The sequence below is a fragment of the Oncorhynchus masou genome, chromosome 31, assembly GCF_036934945.1.
Source record: "Oncorhynchus masou masou isolate Uvic2021 chromosome 31, UVic_Omas_1.1, whole genome shotgun sequence".
Taxonomy (NCBI): Eukaryota; Metazoa; Chordata; class Actinopteri; order Salmoniformes; family Salmonidae; genus Oncorhynchus; species Oncorhynchus masou.
The window spans coordinates 85,642,032-85,661,391 of NC_088242.1; the positions used below are offsets into that span (position 1 = coordinate 85,642,032).

The following is a 19,360-nucleotide window of genomic DNA, read 5'->3' on the forward strand; positions in this document are numbered from 1 at the left end:
CGAGGGGAAATTTACCGGTGCATACTTTGTGAGAAGGGTAAAGTGGAACAGCAGCCGCAAGTCTGTGTGTAATAGTTACTAGATAATTGTAAGGTGAAAGTTTCCATCTCTCCATTACATAGCCCTACCAGCCCCCATGGCACTGTAAACATTAGATAGGTGTAGCAATATGGTATAAATGGATAGGTGTAGCTATAAAATGGATACAAAGCTACATTTCCACTTACAGGCTCTTTCGTGGTTGGTAGTTAATTCCACCAATACAAAGTCCTATTGTCCTCATCCAAGCAAGAATCAAATACCCATACCATGCCTGAAAGTTAGATATGGAGGGGAAATATTAACTTGTGAAAAGTCTATTCTTATTCTTGACACAAGAGGGAGCACTTGCTTGTTTTTTTAAAATTATTTTATTTAACTAGGCAAATTACAGTTAGTGTGATATGTTACGAATTACAGTTGGCAATTGGATAGGCTGAAGTGTTTAGTTTAAATTCATACTAGTCCAAATAAACAATTGAAAACAATGCATTGAACAGATGATCATCATTAGAATTGTCAACAATAGTATAGATAGATGACTCACCTTCATCCTTTACCAATGTAAGCACCCACCTGTCCAAAGTCAAATAAATGTTTACTATGCATTCAATGTACAGCACACCTTTATCAAGAAAATTAAATCATACATTCATTTCACAATGCATTTATTTTTTTAGACATTTAAAAATAGTATTTACTAAACGTAAGCAGACAACACTGTGCATGGTTGCACTTATGTATACTTTTCTGTACCTAGACACCATAAATAAAAATCTATAAACATTGATTCAGTAAAAATTCAGGTTTTCAAGATTATTTAAAACACACAAAAAATTGCATTTATACAACTTTTACAAAGCAAACCCCACATATCCAAATGTACATTCCAGTAAATAACCTCATAGCAAATACCGTCCCAGAACTAACAAAGTTTCTCTAAATTCTCATGTTCAAAGTGTTATCCATTAGCTTACTGTATAGACAAATTAGGCTTTACGTTAAATTAAACATATAGATAATGCACATCAGAATTCATCACTCCATGCTACTGGGTCAAAAAATTAGAGTAATAAAAACTAATCCTTGTGATACACTTTGAGCCAGGAAGCGCCTTCCATTTGGCACCTTGCGTAAGGACGTGACAAACTCGACCATAGATTTAAGAAGAGACCGTGAGACATTTGAACAGAATGGACATACAATAATACAAAATAAGTAACAAAATAATAAGATGGGATCCAAGCTGACTTACCACAACGCTTCATAACATCTTATGTTAAAGGTGAATAAAAATTATTTAGTAGAATCCAAATTGTGGCTCCAACATTTGATATTCCTTCCACAAATAAAACATTTGTTATCCAATTACAGATTTCTACAAATTGTTTTCTCTGTAAAGAAGATTCAAAAGACAATGATAGGACAAAGTCAAGTCAAAACTCATTCATGAGGACATGCAGAGAACAGGCATAAGTGACAGTCAAATGTATTCAAATCCCCATAGCCTAATCACCACGCCAGTATGAATTTCATTACGTAAACAGACCAAACCTGCCAAACTAAATGATATGGAAGTTTCACTAAATGGACTCATGATAAGCTTGGAACTACCTGAGAATTCCACACAAGCTCACAAACACAAGAGTTCCTTAAATGTGTAAATACACATGGATCCTCTATGCAGTCTTCCATAACTATCCATCATATACCATAGGGGAATATTCAAATACATTATTTGTATTTATGGTAAACAGCGAAAATGCTTTTTCAAAATCTCAGCATGTAGTTTGTTGCCGGCCAGTCGCTGAACATGCAATAAAAATCAGGTTAGATCCAACTTTCCTGCCGTTAAGAAACGGCAAAGAAATTCTCCACTTAAAATGCTTGAATGTGCTGTAGCATATTGAAACACGCAAACTCAAATAAAAAAGTTGGACTAGAAGAATATTACTTTTATAGTCAACAAGGATAACATTTTGCTGTGTCACACAAGTTAGTTAGTCTCCGTCACATCTTTCATTGATTTGCAAAGTAAATAACCAGTTCAGGTGCGTCACACCAGCTTTGAAAAACAGCTATTGTTCCCTGTAGGCTATGTTACTCGCATGCAGGGGGAAATGCTATCCTTAATCAGAACATGATTGTAAGTGTGAATATTAAGAACAAAATGACAAACAGGCAAAACAAGTGGAGTCTACTGACACTTAAGCCTGATCCAGTAAGTCTGTCAATCCTGACCCTTCTACCGACATATTACACAGCTATTACCAGATCAGATACGAATTGATTAAATGACCGATGTAAATATGGAACAAAATGAATTAAAATAAATGTTTTTGTCACATACACTGGATAGAGCAGTGAAATGTGTCGTTTCACATTAACCTCCAGAGGTACTACTATGGCTGACAAGGGCCTTGTTCAAGGACACAGACATATTTTTCCCCTTTTCGGATTGGGTATTCAAACCAGGAACTTTCTGTACCTACAACCGATTATATACATTTTCATTCCTCCATCACTAGTTAAAGACAAACCAGAAAATGTCATAAGGGCAAACAGTTTTACATATATAGGACAAATGTTGCCAATCTCTGCAAAACATTTATGTAAAATGGTCATGCCTTCTGTGATAAAATTGGGGTCAATGTAACCTTGAGCACAAGCCTGATTCACAAGGCATTATGGGCATGGTAAACATTTCATGGTCTTTAACTGTATATCAAAGTTGTGAACTATTTATTTTTGAACTACGCTATTGTAGCTACAGTAACAATTATTCCCATGTTAGCGAACTCCCACAGAAAAAAAGAACATCCCTTCCTTAGCAAGCAAACAAAAAACAAACAGATAGTTCACTCCAAAATCTAAATTTGTCAAACGAGTCCATGTTCCAAGCCATCTGTTTTGTAGATCCAGTGGTATGCATCAATCCAAAATTAACTGGAAAGATTGACACTATCTGCAACAGTTGACGAAGGACAGGGTTGGAAGTGGACAACATTTGGGGTCTGAAAACATCTGACAAACTTTGATTTTGACTTAACTATCCCTTTTTAAGTGTTCATATCAAAATAAATACAACACAAGGAGGTGAAGAGAATATGTTAGAGAACATGTTTGGGACAAAACGCTGGCCAACTCATGACTGATACTTCCCTCTCCGCCAATACGACAGCACTTGCCTTTCTTTTTGTTAGAGGTGGTTTAAGAATTCTGCTGGAAACAAATACAATATGTCCATGGAGAAATCCACCAGCCTAAACCACATACTGGTGGTTGGAGGCACCATAGTTCATTGTGTAGGCCTGCCGGCTGTACTGGAAGTGGTCGGTCAACACGTTGCTTCGACCATACTGAATGTCTGAACCTTGGGAGAAAGGCACTGAACCATTGGGCTGCGTCTTGTCCAGTCCCAAATTGTCAAAGGACATCATGTCCTGCTTGGAGGAAGGCAGCAGCTTTTTCTTAGCTTCCTTGTTTGCGTCATATTTCGCCTGTTGGCAGTTTAGAGACGGGAATAGCTTAGTGTAGCACATAACAAAGGATAACAAAAAAAAACACATTGATGTAAATTACTGTGTGATTTCCCAAAGTTATATGTGGTATGTAAACTTTCCACAGTGAGTGGGGGTGGGTTTCAGAGCACGTGAGCCATGTCTACCACATGGCCTCACATGTGAATCCTTAAAGAGATGTGTGGGGCTAAAGCTTAAGAGAGTGTGAACGACACTGAACGGGAGAAGACAAAGAAGAGCTCTCGAGTAGGTGTACCAAAACATTCAAGGGCCATTTTCTACAGTTGGGTTACAAGTTAAACAACTTCTAAAGCAGAATTAATTTCATATTGTTCTTCAACTGCAGTGTATGATATACCATTTTCTAGCTCCGAGTCTATACTTTTATTCAATGTAAAAAAAAATAAAAAATTAAAACTTGAGGCAGTCAGTCACATTTGACATTTTACTCATTTAGCAGACACTCTTATCCAGAGCAATTTACTATTAGTGCATTCATCTTAAGATAGCAAGGTGAGTCAACCACAAAAACACAGTCGTAGTAAGTACATTGTTCCTCAAAGAAGTTATCAGCAAAGTAGGAAAAGACAAGTGCAAGGATATGTTCTTATTATATGTGGTTGTCTCATCTCGCTATCTTAAGATGAATATATGTTGCTTTGGATAAGAGTGTCTGCTAAATTCTAAAAATGGAAAATGTCTTTACTGCTCCCATTGGAGCTACAGTTGAAGTTGGAAGTCTACAGTCGTGGCCAAAAGTTTTGAGAATGACAAATATTAATTTCCAAAGTTTGCTGCTTCAGTGTCTTTAGATATTTGTCAGATATACTATGGAATACTGAATTATAATTACAAGCATTTCATAAGTGTCAAAGGCTTTTATTGACAATTACATGAAGTTGATGCAAAGAGTCAATAGTTGCAAAATTGACCCTTCTTTTTCAAGACCTTTGCAATCTGCCATGCTGTCAATTCACTTCTGGGCCACATCCTGACTGATGGCAGCACATTCTTGCATAATCAGTGCTTGGAGTTTGTCAGAATTTGTGGGGTTTTGTTTGTCCACCCGCCTCTTGATGATTGAGCACAGGTGCTCAATGGGATTAAGGTCTGGGGAGTGTCCTGGCCATGGCTCCAAAATATCAATGTTCTGTTCCCCAGGCCACTTAGTTATCACTTTTGCCTTATGACAAGGTGCTCCGTCATGCTGGAAAAGGAATTGTTCGTCACCAAACTGTTCCTGGATGGTTGGGAGAAGTGCTCTCAGAGGATGTGTTGGTACCATTCTTTATTCATGGCGGTGTTCTTAGGCAAAATTGTGAGTGAGCCCACTCCCTTGGCCAAGAGGCAACCCCACACATGAATGGTCTCAGGATGCTTTACTGTTGGAATGACACTGGACTGATGGTAGCGCTCACCTCGTCTTGTCCGGACAAGATTTTTTCCGGATGCCCCACACAATCGGAAAAGCGATTCAGAGAAAATTACTTTACCCCAGTCCTCAGCAGTCCAATGCCTGTACCGTTTGCAGAATATCAGTCTGTCCCTGATTTTTTTCCTGTAGAGAAGTGGCTTCTTTGCTGCCCTTCTTGACACAAGGCCATCCTCCAAAAGTCTTCGCCTCACTGAGCATGCAGATGCACTCACACCTGCCTGCTGCCATTCCTGAGCAAGCTCTGTACTGGTGGTGCCCCGATTCCGCAGCTGAATCAACTTTAGGAGACAGACCTGGCGCTTGCTGGACTTTCTTGGGCACCCTGAAGCCTTCTTCACAACAATTGAACCGCTCTCCTTGAAGTTCTTCATGATCTGATAAATGGTTGATTTAGGTGCAATCTTACTGGCAACAATATCCTTGCCTGTGAAGCCCTTTTTGTGCAAAGCAATGATGATGGCACGTGTTTCCTTGCAGGTAACCATGGTTGACAGAGGAAGAACAATGATTCCAAGCACCACCCTCCTTTTGAAGCTTCCATTCTGTTATTCAAATTCAAATCAGCATGACAGAGTGATCTCCATGTCCTCGTCAACACACACCTGTGTTAACGAGAGAATCACTGACATGTCTTCAGCTGGTCCTTTTGTGGCAGCGCTGAAATGCAGTGGAAATGTTTTTTTTTTGCGATTCAGTTCACTTGCATGGCAATTCATCTGATCACTCTTCACAACATTCTGGAGTATATGCAAATTGCCATCATACAAACTGAGGCAGCAGACTGTGAAAATGTATGTGTGTCATTCTCAACTTTTGGCCACGACTGTACATACACCTTAGCCAAATACATTTAAAATCAGTTTCACAATTCCTGACATTTAATCCTAGTAAAAATTCCCTGTCTTTGGTCAGTTAGGATCACCACTTCATTTTAAGAATGTCAAATGTCACAATAAAAGTAGAGAACGATTTATTTCAGCTTTTATTTCTTTCATCGCATTCCCAGTGGGTCAGAAGTTTACATACACTCAATTAGTATTTGGTAGCATTGCCTATAAATTGTTTTAACTTGGGTCAAACGTTCCAGGTAGCCTTTCACAAGCTTCCCACAATAAGTTGGGTGAATTTTGGCCCGTTCCTCCTGACAAAGCTGGTGTAACCGAGTCAGGTTTGCAGGCCTCCTTTGCACACACACGCTTTTTCAGTTCAGCCCACACAATTTCTATAGGATTTGAAGTCCGGGCTTTGTTATGGCCACTCCAATACCTTGACTTTGTTGTCCTTAAGCCATTTTGCAAGCTTGGGGTCATTGTCCATTTGGAAGACCCATTTGCGACCAAGCTTTAACTTCCTGACTAATGTCTTGAGATGTTGCATCAATATATCCACAACTTTCCTCCCTCGTGATGCCATCTATTTTGTGAAGTGCACCAGTCCCTCCTGCAGCAAAGCACCCCCACAACATGCTGCTGCCACCCCCATGCTTCACGGTTGGGATGGTGTTCATCGGCTTGCAAGCCTCCCCCCTTTTCCTCCAAACGTAACGATGGTCATTATGGCCAAACAGTTCTATTTTTGTTTCATCAGACCAGAGGACATTTCTCCAAAAAGTATGATCTTTGTCCCCATGTGCAGTTGAAAACCGTAGTCTGGCTTTTTTTATGCCGGTTTTGGAGCAGTAGTTTTGTCCTTGCTGAGTGGCCATTCAGGTTATGTCGATATAGGACTCATTTTACTGTGGATATAGATACTTTTGTACCCGTTTCCTCCAGCATCTTCACAAGGTCCTTTGCTGTTGTTCTGGGATTGATTTGCACTTTTCACACCAAAGTACGTTCATCTCTAGGAGACAGAACGTGTCTCCTCCTGAGCGGTATCACGGCTGCGTGGTCCCATGGTGTTTATACTTGCGTACTGTCGTTTGTACAGATGAACGTGGTACCTTCAGGCTTATGGAAATTGCTCCCAAGGATGAACCAGACTTGGAGGTCTACAATGTTTTTTCTGAGGTCTTGGCTGATTTCTTTTGATTTTCCCATGATGTCAAGCGAAGAGGCACTCAGTTTGAAGGTAGGCCTTGAAATTCATCCACAGGTCCAATTGACTCAAATAATGTCAATTAGCCTATCAGAAGCTTCTAAAGCCATGACATCATTTTCCAAGCTGTTTAAAGGCACAGTCAACTTAGTGTATGTAAACTTCTGACCCACTGGAATTGTGATACAGTGAATTATGTGTGAAAAAATCTTTCTGTAAACAATTGTTGGAAAAATTACTTTTGTTATGCACAAAGTAGATGTCCTAACCAACTTAACTATAGTTTGTTAACAAGAAATTTGTGGAGTGGTTGAAAAACGAGTTAATGACTCCAACATAAGTGTACGTAAACTTCCGACTTCAACTGTTTATTGTACTATTATGTATAATATTATATATATATATATATATATATATATATATATATATACACCTGCATGCTGAATGCTGAGTTTGATATAATTGTTAATCTATTTCATGAACTAAGTTGAATTAGTTGTTGGTGGCCTAACTGTTGGAAAATTTCAGATAAAAAAATGACAGATGTCTTATGCTATTTCAAGAGATTATGTTTTAGACGTTTTCGAAAGATGGACAAGAGTCCTTCACACTCGCATTTCTCTTTCTTACTAGCACTGATTTAGCAAACAGTGAATATTATAAGGTTTATTAACTTGCAATAATTGTGAAAGTGGTTGTTTTACACATTTTAGTTGAATGCAGTGATTGTAATGACTGGATAACAGCGTCTGCTAAATAACTAAAACGTAAATGTAAGCATGTCAAATAGACTCACCTTGTTGTACAGGAAGACGCCCACTATTGCCGTCATCATGCCCATGATGTTGGTGGAGCTGACGGGGTTGCGTAGCATTAGGAGCGATATGCTGATGACCATGATCCTCTTGGTGGCGTTGGCCACGGCGTAGCTCAGCGGGCTGATCAGGTTGAGGACACTGAAGGCGATGACATTCTGGGCAAAGTTACAGAAGCCGCTGACCAGGAGGAGGAGAAAGGTGCCTGTCCATTCAGACATGCCCGTCTGGAGGGGTTATGCAGAGGAGGGAGAGAGAGGGAGTGATTACTTGGATATTTGAAGAGAACAATGGATTTAGTCATGACTTTCTAGGAAAAGAGAACGTATCCAGGTTGTGGTCTCAATGGGACAATTGAATAAAAGGCAACCGGATACTAAATATTTTGGGGTGTGGAGGTTAATTTAGTATTACTTATTTTATTTCACCAGGTAGGTCAGTTGAGAACATGTTCTCATTTACAACTGTGACCTGGCCAAGATAAAGCAAAGCAGTGCGACAAACAGAGTTACACCTGGACTAAACAAACATACAGTCAATAATACAATAGAGAAAAAGTCTATATACAGTATGTGCAAATGAGTTAAGATAAGGGAGGTAGGCAATAAATAGGCCATAATGGCAAAATAATTACAATTTAGTAATTAACCTGTTGAGTGTAGGGGGCAGTATTTTGATGTTTGGATGAAAAACGTACCCAAATGAAACTGCCCATTTCTCAGGCCCAGAATCTAGAATATGCATATAATTGTCAAATTAGGATAGAAAACACTAAAGTTTCCAAAACTGTCAAAATATTGTCTGTGAGTATAACAGAACTGATATTACAGGCAAAAACCTGAAGAAAATCCAACCAGGAAGTGCTGTTTTTCCTGAAACCTCCATTGCATGCCTTCCCTCCATTTAAAAGGGATATCAACCAGATTCCTTTTCTTATGGCTTCCACATAGTGTGAACAGTCTTTAGACATAGTTTCAGGCTTTTATTTTGAAAAATGAGCGAGAAAGAGCACATCAAGTCATTGGATGGCTGGGTGCCAGCAGCATTTTGCATGCACAACAGAGTGGAGCAGACATTTTCTCTCTTTCTCTCCAATTGAAGAAGCTATCATCCCGGTTGAAATATTATTGATTATATATTGTAAAAACAACCTGAGGATTGATTATACAAAACATTTGACACGTTTCTACGAACTTTACGGATACCATTTGGAATTTGTGTCTGCCCGGTTGTGACCGCTGGAGCCTGTGGATTTCTGAACATAACGCGCCAACCAAATGGAGGTATTTTGGATATAAAAATAATTTGTGTAACTGGGAGTCTCGTGAGTGAAAACATCCGAAGATCAAAGGTAAGCGTTTCATTTTTATTGCTTTTCTGACTTTCGTGACCAATCTACTTGGCTTCTAGCTGTTTGTAATGTTTTGTCTGCTGAGAGAGATGTTCTTACATAAACGTTTGGTATGCTTTCGCCGAAAAGCTTTTTTGAAATCTGACACGCCAGGTGGATTAACAACAAGCTAAGCTGAGATTTGCTATATTGCACTTGTGATTTCATGAAAATGTAACATTTTTAGTAATTTAAATTTGGCGCTCTGCAATTCAGTGGATGTTGACGAAAATGATCCCGCTAACAGGATGGGTGCATCAAGAAGTTAAACACTGGAGTGATAGATGTGCAAAAGACGAATGTGCAAGTAGAGATACTGGGGTGCAAAGGAGCAAAAAAAACAACAGTATGGGGATGAGGAAGTTGGATGGGCTATTTACAGATGGGCTACGTACAGGTGCAGTAATCTGTGAGCTGCTCTGACAGCTGGTGCTTAAAGACAGTGAGGGAGATATGGGTCTCCAGCTTCAGTGATTTTTGCAATTCGTTCCAGTCATTGGGGGCAGAGAACTGGAAGGAAAGGCGGCCTAAGGCGGAATTGGCTATGGGTGGGGACCAGTGAAATATACCTGCTGTAGCGCGTGCTACAGGTGGGTGCTGCTATGGTGACCAGCGAGCTGAGATAAGGTGGGACTTTACCTAGCAAGGACTTATAGATGACCTGGAGCCAGTGGGTTTGGCGACGAATATGAAGCGAGGGCCAGCCAACGAGAGCATCCAGGTTGCAGTGGTGGGTTGTATATGGTTCTTTGGTGACAAAACGGATGGCACTGTGATAGTAAATTGGGTGCAGTCTGAGTAGGGTAATGGAGGCTATTTTGTAAATGACATCGCGAAGTCAAGGATCGGTAGGATAGTCAGTTTTACGAGGGTATGTTTGGCAGCATGAGTGAAGAATGCTTTGTTGCGAAATAGGAAGCCGATTCTAGATTTAATGTAGGATTGAAGATGCTTAATGTAAGTCTGGAAGGAGAGTTTACAGCCTAACCAGACACCTAGGTATTTGAAGTTGTCCACATATCCTAAGTCAGAACCGTCCAGAGTAGTGATGCTGGACGGACGGGCAGCGATTGGTTAAAGAGCATGCATTTAGTTTTACTTGCATTTAAGAGCAGTTGGAGGCCACGGAAGGAGAGTTGTATGGCATTGAAGCTCGTCTGGAGGTTAGTTAATGCAGTGTCCAAAGAAGGGACAGAAGTATACAGAATGTCGTCTGCGTAGAGGTGGATCAGAGAATCACCAGCAGCAAGAGCAACATCATTGATGTATACAGAGAAAAGAGTCCCCCCGAGAATTGAACCCTGTGGCACCCCCATAGAGATTGCTAGAGGTCCGGACAACAAGCCCTCCGATTTGACACACTGAGCTCTGTCTGAGAAGTAGTTGGTGAACCAGGCGAGGCAGTCATTTGAGAAACCAAGGCTGTTGAGTCTGCCGATAAAAATGTGGCGATGGACAGAGTCGAAAGCCTTGGCCAGGTCTATGAATACAGCTGCACAGTAGTGTCTTTTATCAATGGCAGTTATGATATAATTTAGGACCTTGAGCGTGGCTGAGGTGCACCCATGACCAGCTCGAAAACCAGATTGAATAGCGGAGAAGGTAAGGTGGGATTCAAAATGGTCTGTGATCTGTTTGTTAACTCGGCTTTCGAAGAACTTGGAAAGGCAGGGTAGGATAGATATAGATCTGTAGCAGTTTGGTCTAGAGTGTCTAGTGTCCAGCAGTAGCCCTGCTGATTTGTAGGGGTCCAGATTTTGCAGCTCTTTCAGAACATCAGCTGCCTGGATTTGGGTGAAGGAGAAATGGGGGAGGTTTGGGTAAGTTGCTGTGGGGAGTGGAAGGGTGTTGACCAGGGTAGGGGTGGCCATGTGGAAAGCATGGCCAGCCATAGAAAAATGCTTATTGAAATTCTCAATTATTGTGGATTTATCGGAGGTGACAGTGTTTCCTAGCCTCAGTGCAGTGGGCAGCTGGGAGGAGGAGCTCTTATTCTCAATGGACTTTACAGTGTTCCAGAACCTTTTGGAGTGTGCGCTGCAGGATGCACATTTCTGTTTGAAAAAGCTAGCATTTGAGGACGTGTAGGATAAGAGTACGGCTGAAGGCTATAAGAACTGGTCGTCTAGTACGTTCGGGACAGAGAGTAAAAGGAGCAGGTTTTTGGGCATGGTAGAATAGATTCAATGCATAATGTACAGACAAAGGTATGGTAGGATGTGAATACAGTTGAGGTAAACCTCGGCATTGAGTGAGGATGAGAGGTATTGTCTCTAGAGACATCAATTAAACCAGGTGAGGTCACCACATGTGTGTGTGTGTGGGGGGGGGGGGGTAGGACAAGAGGGATAGCTGAGGCATTTTGAGCAGGGCTGGAGGCTCTATAGTGAAACAAGACAATAATCACTAACCAAAACAGCAATGGACAAGGCATATTGACATTAGGGAGAGGCATGCATAGCCGAGTGATTATAGGGTCCAATGAGTAGCTGGACGGGCTGGAGACAGCTAGCGGGCCAGGGCTAGTAGAAGGGCCTTAGAGGGACGTCGCGACGGAAGAAGTCAGTTGTTGTAGCCCCCTCTTGCGGTTACAGTCGTGCTGGATCAGCAGGTGTCTGTATAGTAAAAGGGTCTAGGCCAATTGGCAAAATAGGAATAGTAGCCCAAGTAATTGACTGATGGGCCACTACAGCTAACACTCCGGTATGCTCTAGATTAGAGGTCGACCGATTATAATTTTTCAACGCCGATACCGATTACTGGAGGACCATTTTTTTTTTATGTATTTGTAATAATGACAATTTACAACAATACTGAATGAACACTTATTTTAACTTAATATAATACATCAATAAAACCAATTTAGCCTAAAGTAAATAATGAAACATGTTCAATTTGGTTTAAATAATGCAAAAACAAAGTGTTGGAGAAGAAAGTAAAAGTGCAATATGTGCTATGTAAGAAAGCTAACGTTTCAGTTCCTTGCTCAGAACATATGAAAGCTGGTGGTTCCTTTTAACATGAGTCTTCAATATTCCCAGGTAAGAAGATTTAGGTTGTAGTTATTATAGGAATTATAGGACTATTTCCCTCTATACCATTTGTATTTCATTAACCTTTGACTATTGGATGTTCTTATAGGCACTTTAGTATTGCAAGTGTAACAGTATAGCTTCCGTCCCTCTCCTCGCTCCTCCCTGGGTTCAAACCAGGAACACAACGACAACAGCCACCCTCGAAGCAGCGTTACCCATGCAGGGCAAGGGAAACAACCACTGCAAGGCTCAGAGCGAGTGACGTTTGAAACGCTATTAGCGCGCGCTAACTAGCTAGCCATTTCACTTCGGTTACACCAGCCTCATCTCGGGAGTTGATAGGCTTGAAGTCATAAACAGCGCAATGCTTGACGCACAACAAAGAGCTGCTGGCAAAACGCACTAAAGTACTGTTTGAATGAATGTTTACTCGCCTGCTTCTGCCTACCATCGCTCAGTCAGATACTTAGATACTTGTATGCTCAGTCAGATTATATGCAACGCAGGACACATCATCAACCATGTATAGTTAACTAGTGATTATGATTGTTTTTTATAAATTAAGTTTAATGCTAGCTAGCAACTTGGCTTACTGCATTCGCGTAACAGGCAGTCTCCTTGTGGAGTGCAACGAGAGAGAGGCAGGTCGTTATTGCGTTGGACCAGTTAACTGTAAGATTGCAAGATTGAATCCCCCGAGCTGACAAGGTGTAGATTTATCGTTCTGCCCCTGAACGAGGTAGTTAACCCACCGTTCCTAGGCCGTCATTGAAAATAAGAATGTGTTCTTAGCTGACTTGCCTAGTTAAATAAAAGGTATAAAAAATGTTTTTTTTTTAAATAAATCAAATTTTTTTTTTTCATCACTGCCCAAAAATACAGATTTCCGATTGTTATGAAAACTTGAAATAGGCCCTAATTAAATCGGTCGACCTACTCTAGACAGCTAGCGGGCCGCGGCTTGCAGGTGGACATTCAGGGGACGTTGCGACGAAGGAGCCAGTTGAAAAAAAAACTTGGGCGGATTACATCAGTAGTCATGGATCGGCGGGGCTCCGTATCGGCAATAAAAGGGGTCCAGGCCAATTGGCAAAATAGATATTGTAGCCCAAGGAGTGGCTGATGGTCCTCTTCAGCTAGCCAGGAGATGGGCTTAGCATAGGCTAGCTCCAGGCTAATTGGTGCTTGCTTCAGGACAGGGACTTAAGCCAGGAAAAGGTAATCGGATAGCAGCTAGCTAGCTGCGGTGATCCAGGTGAAGAGGTTCAGAGCACATTGAGTGAGGCGGGTTGCAGGAGAGTATGTTGAAGTTGGGGTTAAGAAAATTATATATTTTAAATATGTGAAGAAAAAAAAGGTGTACACGGGACACGACAAGACGAAGAAAAAAGACGCCTGACTGCTACGCCATCTTGGATATTAAATCGGCAAAAGCAAGTGGATAATAGAAGTATGGTACATACTGTGGAGAAAATGTTTATAGTACATACAAGAGGAGGCTGGTAGGAGGAGCTATAAGAGGACAAGCTCATTGGAATGGAATATTCCCTTCCAGCCATTACAATGAGTCTGTCCTCCTATAGCTCCTCTCACCAGCCTCCTCTGGTACCCAGTGTATGACATTCCTGTGGACTTGTGTATGTTAAATATATCATATGTATGGCACACACACACTACCAGTAGATGAAACACTTATATAAGCTCATAAGCCGGACAACAAAAGATCACATTATTTGACGCGTAAAGCATGTATTATTTAAACTCACAAAATCCCCCTCAACCAAAAATGAGGAGAGGTCCACCAGAACCCACGTAGGCACCATGAAGAAAACAGCATTGAAGCCCAGTATGTTGAGAAGTCTCAGGTGGTGGATCCTCGTGTCCCGCAGCACCTAAAAAGCAATGAATATTAATTCATGGCATTGTCATTTCTTAGGCCAGCCATTTCAGAAAACTGCTGTGTGTTTACCTTGGAAATCAGAGGGCAGCAAAATATATCAAGGTTACGCAAAGACACATCGTTATAAATTGAGAGGGCACAAATTCCTTGTTCTTGAATGCTTTGGTTTTCTTCATCAACAGCATGATAGAAAGGTAATGTAATCACAGTTGGTAATCAACAAGACATGGTTGTTAAACTCTTAACACTACAAATCATTACACAATAATGTAACTGCAGGGTTAGTAATATCAAAAGTAATTCTAGCACTTGTCAGTTTTCATAAAACAGCATTTAACCAAGTAATAATGTCCAATGAAGGAAATATGTTTTCCTCAAATATTGGTTGAAGGGAGGCCACATCAGCATAGCATAGGACACTACCCATACTGCACATCGACAGTATGTAAAGAACAAATACATTGAAAAGATTCACAAGGCTTCACACTCATAGGCCTTGCCCTTGAGTTTTCCTTTCGGGTGTTTTCATGTTTAGTACGAGTGCTGTCTACTATATCTACACTTGAATATTGCAAGGAATGCTTTTACAGTGTGAATGATCCATTCCTTCAAATGGCAATACAGTATTCTATTAAATAAAACAGCTTGAGTTTATTCTCCAACCATTACCCAAACACATAGGTAATTTAAATGTCCACCAAAGTTCAAAATGTGCTCTCCGGCTATACTTTTATCCATCATCTAACTACACATAAATAACAGTATTTTTGAAAGGGTGCAGACTGGTAAGATGTACCTTTTTGGAGAAGATGTTTTGCAGAGAGAAGCAGAGTGTGGCAGCCAGGGCACTGACTAACCCAGATACATCAAAGGACATTTCTGTCATTGTGGCCAGAAGCACTCCTCCGATGATGGGGATGAGAGATACGTACACCTGAGACAGGCACAAGACAGGAGTGCAAAAGAGAAAGGGTTATACTTTATTTGGATAGTCCAGATTTTCCATCTGTAGATGCTATACAGATTGCTGATATTTTATCAAACGATCTGTTGATAAGCAACTGCTTGCTAAGGTTACGGTTAAGGTACTTTTAGAATAATGGTTAAGGTTAGAGCTAGGGTTAAGGTCATGGTTAGTAGATTGTAGAGCATCTACAGATGGACTACAGACTATCCAAATAACGTGTTACTAGGCCAAAGTCAGCAGGATATTCCTAATCATGGAGGAGTCTCAAAGTACAGGTGAAAAAAAGATGGCCATCCATACACATGCAGTTGTTTTGCTAATTTGTTTTGGGACATGTCACATTTGCCCAACCTCTAAATGCCTATGACACATAAATAGCTTTGTTATTGCGGAACACTACTAAAGCCCCTGCAGTGTTAACATGATGTAAGAAGCGGGGTACATTTTCTGTAAATGCACCTGCAAGGCTGGCAGATATATGAGCCAACATACAGGCTCATATTGTGCCATGTCACCATTGCATGGACAAAATATCTTCCAAAGCAGCTTTATGTACAATTTTCTGAGTTACTCACTTTTGTTGTTTGCTTCTCCTTCATGATAATCCTTGATAACAACACAACCCATATTGGCATTGTGGCTTTGACTGTAGGGTGAAAAGAAACAAAGAATGTCAGATTGGAAAATGGATAAAAAAGATCCTGTTCAGTGCATGAATTGAGGACAATGGCTTGAGTGGAACGGGTATTGATTGGAAAGGTAAGGAGCATGACTTTTGAGATACAGTGGTTTAAAGACTTAGTTGCCCATGCAACTGTGCCTCACACCTACAGTTTAAGTTTCATTGTGTATTGTGCGTCACAGACACACCCCTGGTAACAACAAACGTGTTACTTTGCATATTGTATCATCACGCCATAGCTTGACGTGTCAGTTAGTGAGGTGAGACAGCAATGAGTTAGTTACACTGTATGGGCGCTGACGTGCAACATTGGGTACCTAACTAATTAGGAAGTAAAGGGCATAACACATAGGGATTGACATTAAGTGTTATCGGGGGGCAGGTGAACTGAGCAGTCAGGAAACAGTATTTGGGCAGGTGGAATTTAATGCAAAGATTTTCAGTACCTTAAACAGATCATTCTGGTTCCTCCCAGTTTTTTAGGTGAAAGACAAGTAATGGCATTTCAGTGTGTAAACTACTTCTACATTTTCAATCAAGTGACCATAATCTTCAGTTAACCAAGAAATACTCCTGTCTTGCCCGATGGGCTCGTGCTGTTCAGAACTCAATGCCAATCCCTGACACAGTACCTTGAAGTTCTGCTTTCTCATAGTAATGACAGCATAATTCAAATACTCATTGTGAATAATCATACTTTACACTTTCATTTAGAGGTGACAAACTGCAGTCACACACTCCCCTATAGGCTGTTGCTGTAGCAGGTATTAGGCTTAGTACGCTGTAGTTGTAACCATGGACGTCATACGTGACAGGCAAGAATGCATCATAAGGAGTAACACAAACACATAAAACCTATTGTGAGCAGAAAAACGATGGTGAACGCACATGTTTATCCATTTACTTAATGATCAACGGAGATCCAGCCTTACTCTTCTTTGCCACTGAATGAGACAAATGTAGTGGCGCAGCAGTCTAAGGCACTGCACCTCAATGCTACAGACACCCTGGTTCGAATCCAGGCTGTATCACATCCGGCAGTAATTGGAGTCCCATAGGGCGTAGCACAATTGGCCCAGCGTCGTCCGGGTTTGGCCGGTGTAGCTCGTCATTGTAAATAATAATTTGTTCTCAACTGACTTGCCTAAATAAATAATGGTTAAATAAAAGTAACATTGCAATTTTAGGCACTGGCTAGGTGGGGCCCTCCCCCAAACAAATAGGTTTTCAAATAACCAAGTATGTCGCAAGCTCCTCGGTTAAACGGAACGTGGGTAATACAGTCCCATGTAAAGGAAGCCAATTCACTTAAAGCTTGCCTAAATTGTCCAGCACAAGACACCAATTCATTGAAGTTGATGTTAGCAAGGTAACGCTAGCTAGCTAGCATTCCATGTTGCTAGTTAGAATACCAAGCAATACTTCTGCGCTAGCTAGCCTAATTCGGAGTTCTTGCAATGCTTACCAGTGTGTGCGTAGGAAACCGGTACCTTCCATATACTGAAGTGGGCCGACACAGATGCGAAGTATTTTCCAAAAGCTAAAGGGATAATATACCATTTGAAGTATCTAGTTGGTATTTCTGTTTTGGGGACTCCCCATGCTCGCAGCAACGGCGGAAGGAAGACGACGATTGAGAATATATGAAAAAGCGAAACTGTGACAGGATAAGGGAACCCATTTAGAATAATTTTGTTAACTACATTGCCTCCCGAACTAACAGTATACCAACAGAAACAGAGTAAAGCTATCCGGACCCCTTCCTTGACTGGGGGACGCTCCACCGCAGCCATCTTCCACTTCGGAGTCACCGGCGGCAGTGTGTGGCAGCAAGGCCAGCAGTGTGAGACGTGGAGAAGCTACTATGCCGCGTTCCAGACAAGTCGGAAACTCGGAATCCCCGAGTTAACATTTGCGTGCGTTTTTTTGTAGAGCTTCCTTTTGGTTGATTCTCTGATAAATTCCAAGTGGAGAAACTCGGGCATGAACTTTATACAACGAGATTCCATGTCGGAAAGTTCCGAGTTGTCGTGAATGCGGCAGTATGTACAATGTTGAGAAAATACTCGTCGACCGGGTTCGAGAGCATCAAAACCGTGATGTGTCCTGGGTAAATTCTTACAATCTACAAATAATAATGAGTCATTATGTATGATATAAGGTGATGTGTAGATCTGGCAGTCGGCTGCACTGGCCGTGCTCGAGAGAGTCATAGGTCAATTGTGACTGATTTACAAATAATAATTAGTAGTTATTTCTGATGCAAGACCATTGTCGGCTGCAATGACAAACAAGCCCAGAGACTTGCTAATTTCGTCACTTCCTGCAATCAAACCGCCTCCAAAGATGATGATCGCAGACAGTTGCACCGGTTTTGCACTACTCAGACAGTTGCACCGGTTTTGACTAGATAGAATACCAGTTATGTCAGAATGGACTTTTCGTAGCAGCCGCAGGTTAGGATAATTTACGTAGCAGGTTAGGATAATTAGGTTAAGGCTAGGAAAAGGGTTAGTTAAAAAGCAAAACAAAAGTCAGCCTTCGAGGTCAATATGGCAATCTGTATCCCATCATTGTGGAATGAAGGCTGAGACAATGGTTCCGTGTCACTTCATTGACTGTGCAATCGGGCACCAGATTGCTATGACTTATCCTCTTTTGTTTGTTGATATTTGTTAATACTGTAGCGACCCGCACAGACAGCTGTGTGTTATGTGTTAGGCTAGGAGGTGGTTGTGTTGTACTGACCAGTACCCGGTGTTCGCGGGGTCCGACATGTCAATCAACCTGCTATCTGCCAATCACGGGAATGCTTGGAATGTTCTGATGCCGGGCATTCGGGTGGTTGGCGGAGTGGCGTGGAGGGGGGGTGGAGCATTGGAAGTTAAGACCAGGTTCAGCTTTTTGTTCTCTTTCTCTTACGTCTGGGCTTCCCAAGAGAAGGTCACGATTGGTTTGTAGGTTATCTGTTATCTTTTTGGCGTGTGCTACGGCCCAAACAGTAGCCTGTGTAAAGTTGGTTTAATAAACCGTCAATTCGCAAACTCAAGCCTCTGTCTGGACAATTGTTCATTTATGATCTAGTCAGGTCATTACAATACATTTATTTAAAAAAATATTTATGTTCTTAGCTGATAAATAAAATACCTATCCAGGCGTTGTAAGATCTGACAGTCGTCAGCGACGTCTGAGCAGAGGAACGCGCCATCAGTATGTTGGTATAGCAGAGGTCCCACATAATTTACACATTGTTCTGATTGATCAAAAGACCAATTATTTAAAATATATATATCAGAATTGGGCTTCCTGTGTAAATGCAGCCATATAGCCCAGTGGTGTCAAACTCATTCCATGGAGGGCCTAGTGTCGACAGGTTTTAGTTTTATCTTTCAATTAAGCCCCAGACAATCGGCGTTCCTTACTAATTAGTGACCTTAATTCATCAATCAAGTACAAGGGAGGAGAGAACCCACAGACAATCGGCCCTCCGTGGAATGAGTTTGACATCTATTATAGACATTTATCATGCACAATTAAAC

The 19,360-nt window shown here is 41.2% G+C and overlaps 1 protein-coding gene across 1 annotated transcript; it reads right to left on the reverse strand.

Annotated features, from left to right (window-relative positions):
- Nucleotides 1-647: 647 nt before the first annotated feature.
- On the reverse strand, nucleotides 648-17,870 carry slc35e1 (solute carrier family 35 member E1). The gene is made up of 6 exons (XM_064952350.1): nucleotides 17,287-17,870; nucleotides 15,715-15,785; nucleotides 14,969-15,106; nucleotides 14,039-14,164; nucleotides 7,829-8,074; nucleotides 648-3,539 (listed from the first exon to the last, which is right to left on the reverse strand). Exons 1-6 carry the CDS (start codon nucleotides 17,612-17,614, stop codon nucleotides 3,303-3,305), a joined length of 1,146 nt encoding a protein of 381 aa, XP_064808422.1. The 5' UTR covers nucleotides 17,615-17,870; the 3' UTR covers nucleotides 648-3,302.
- Between the last annotated feature and the right edge of the window lie 1,490 nt (nucleotides 17,871-19,360).

Bases quoted from the DNA above. Each gene is read 5' to 3' on its own strand.
- slc35e1 (XM_064952350.1), bottom strand. From the start codon at position 17,614: ATGGCTGCGGTGGAGCGTCCCCCAGTCAAGGAAGGGGTCCGGATAGCT. The intron at 14,165-14,968 runs GTACATCTTACC...ATTGCTTTTTAG, and splicing joins AAAACATCTTCTCCAAAAAG to GTGCTGCGGGACACGAGGAT. The intron at 3,540-7,828 runs GTGAGTCTATTT...AACTGCCAACAG, and splicing joins GCGTCTTCCTGTACAACAAG to GCGAAATATGACGCAAACAA.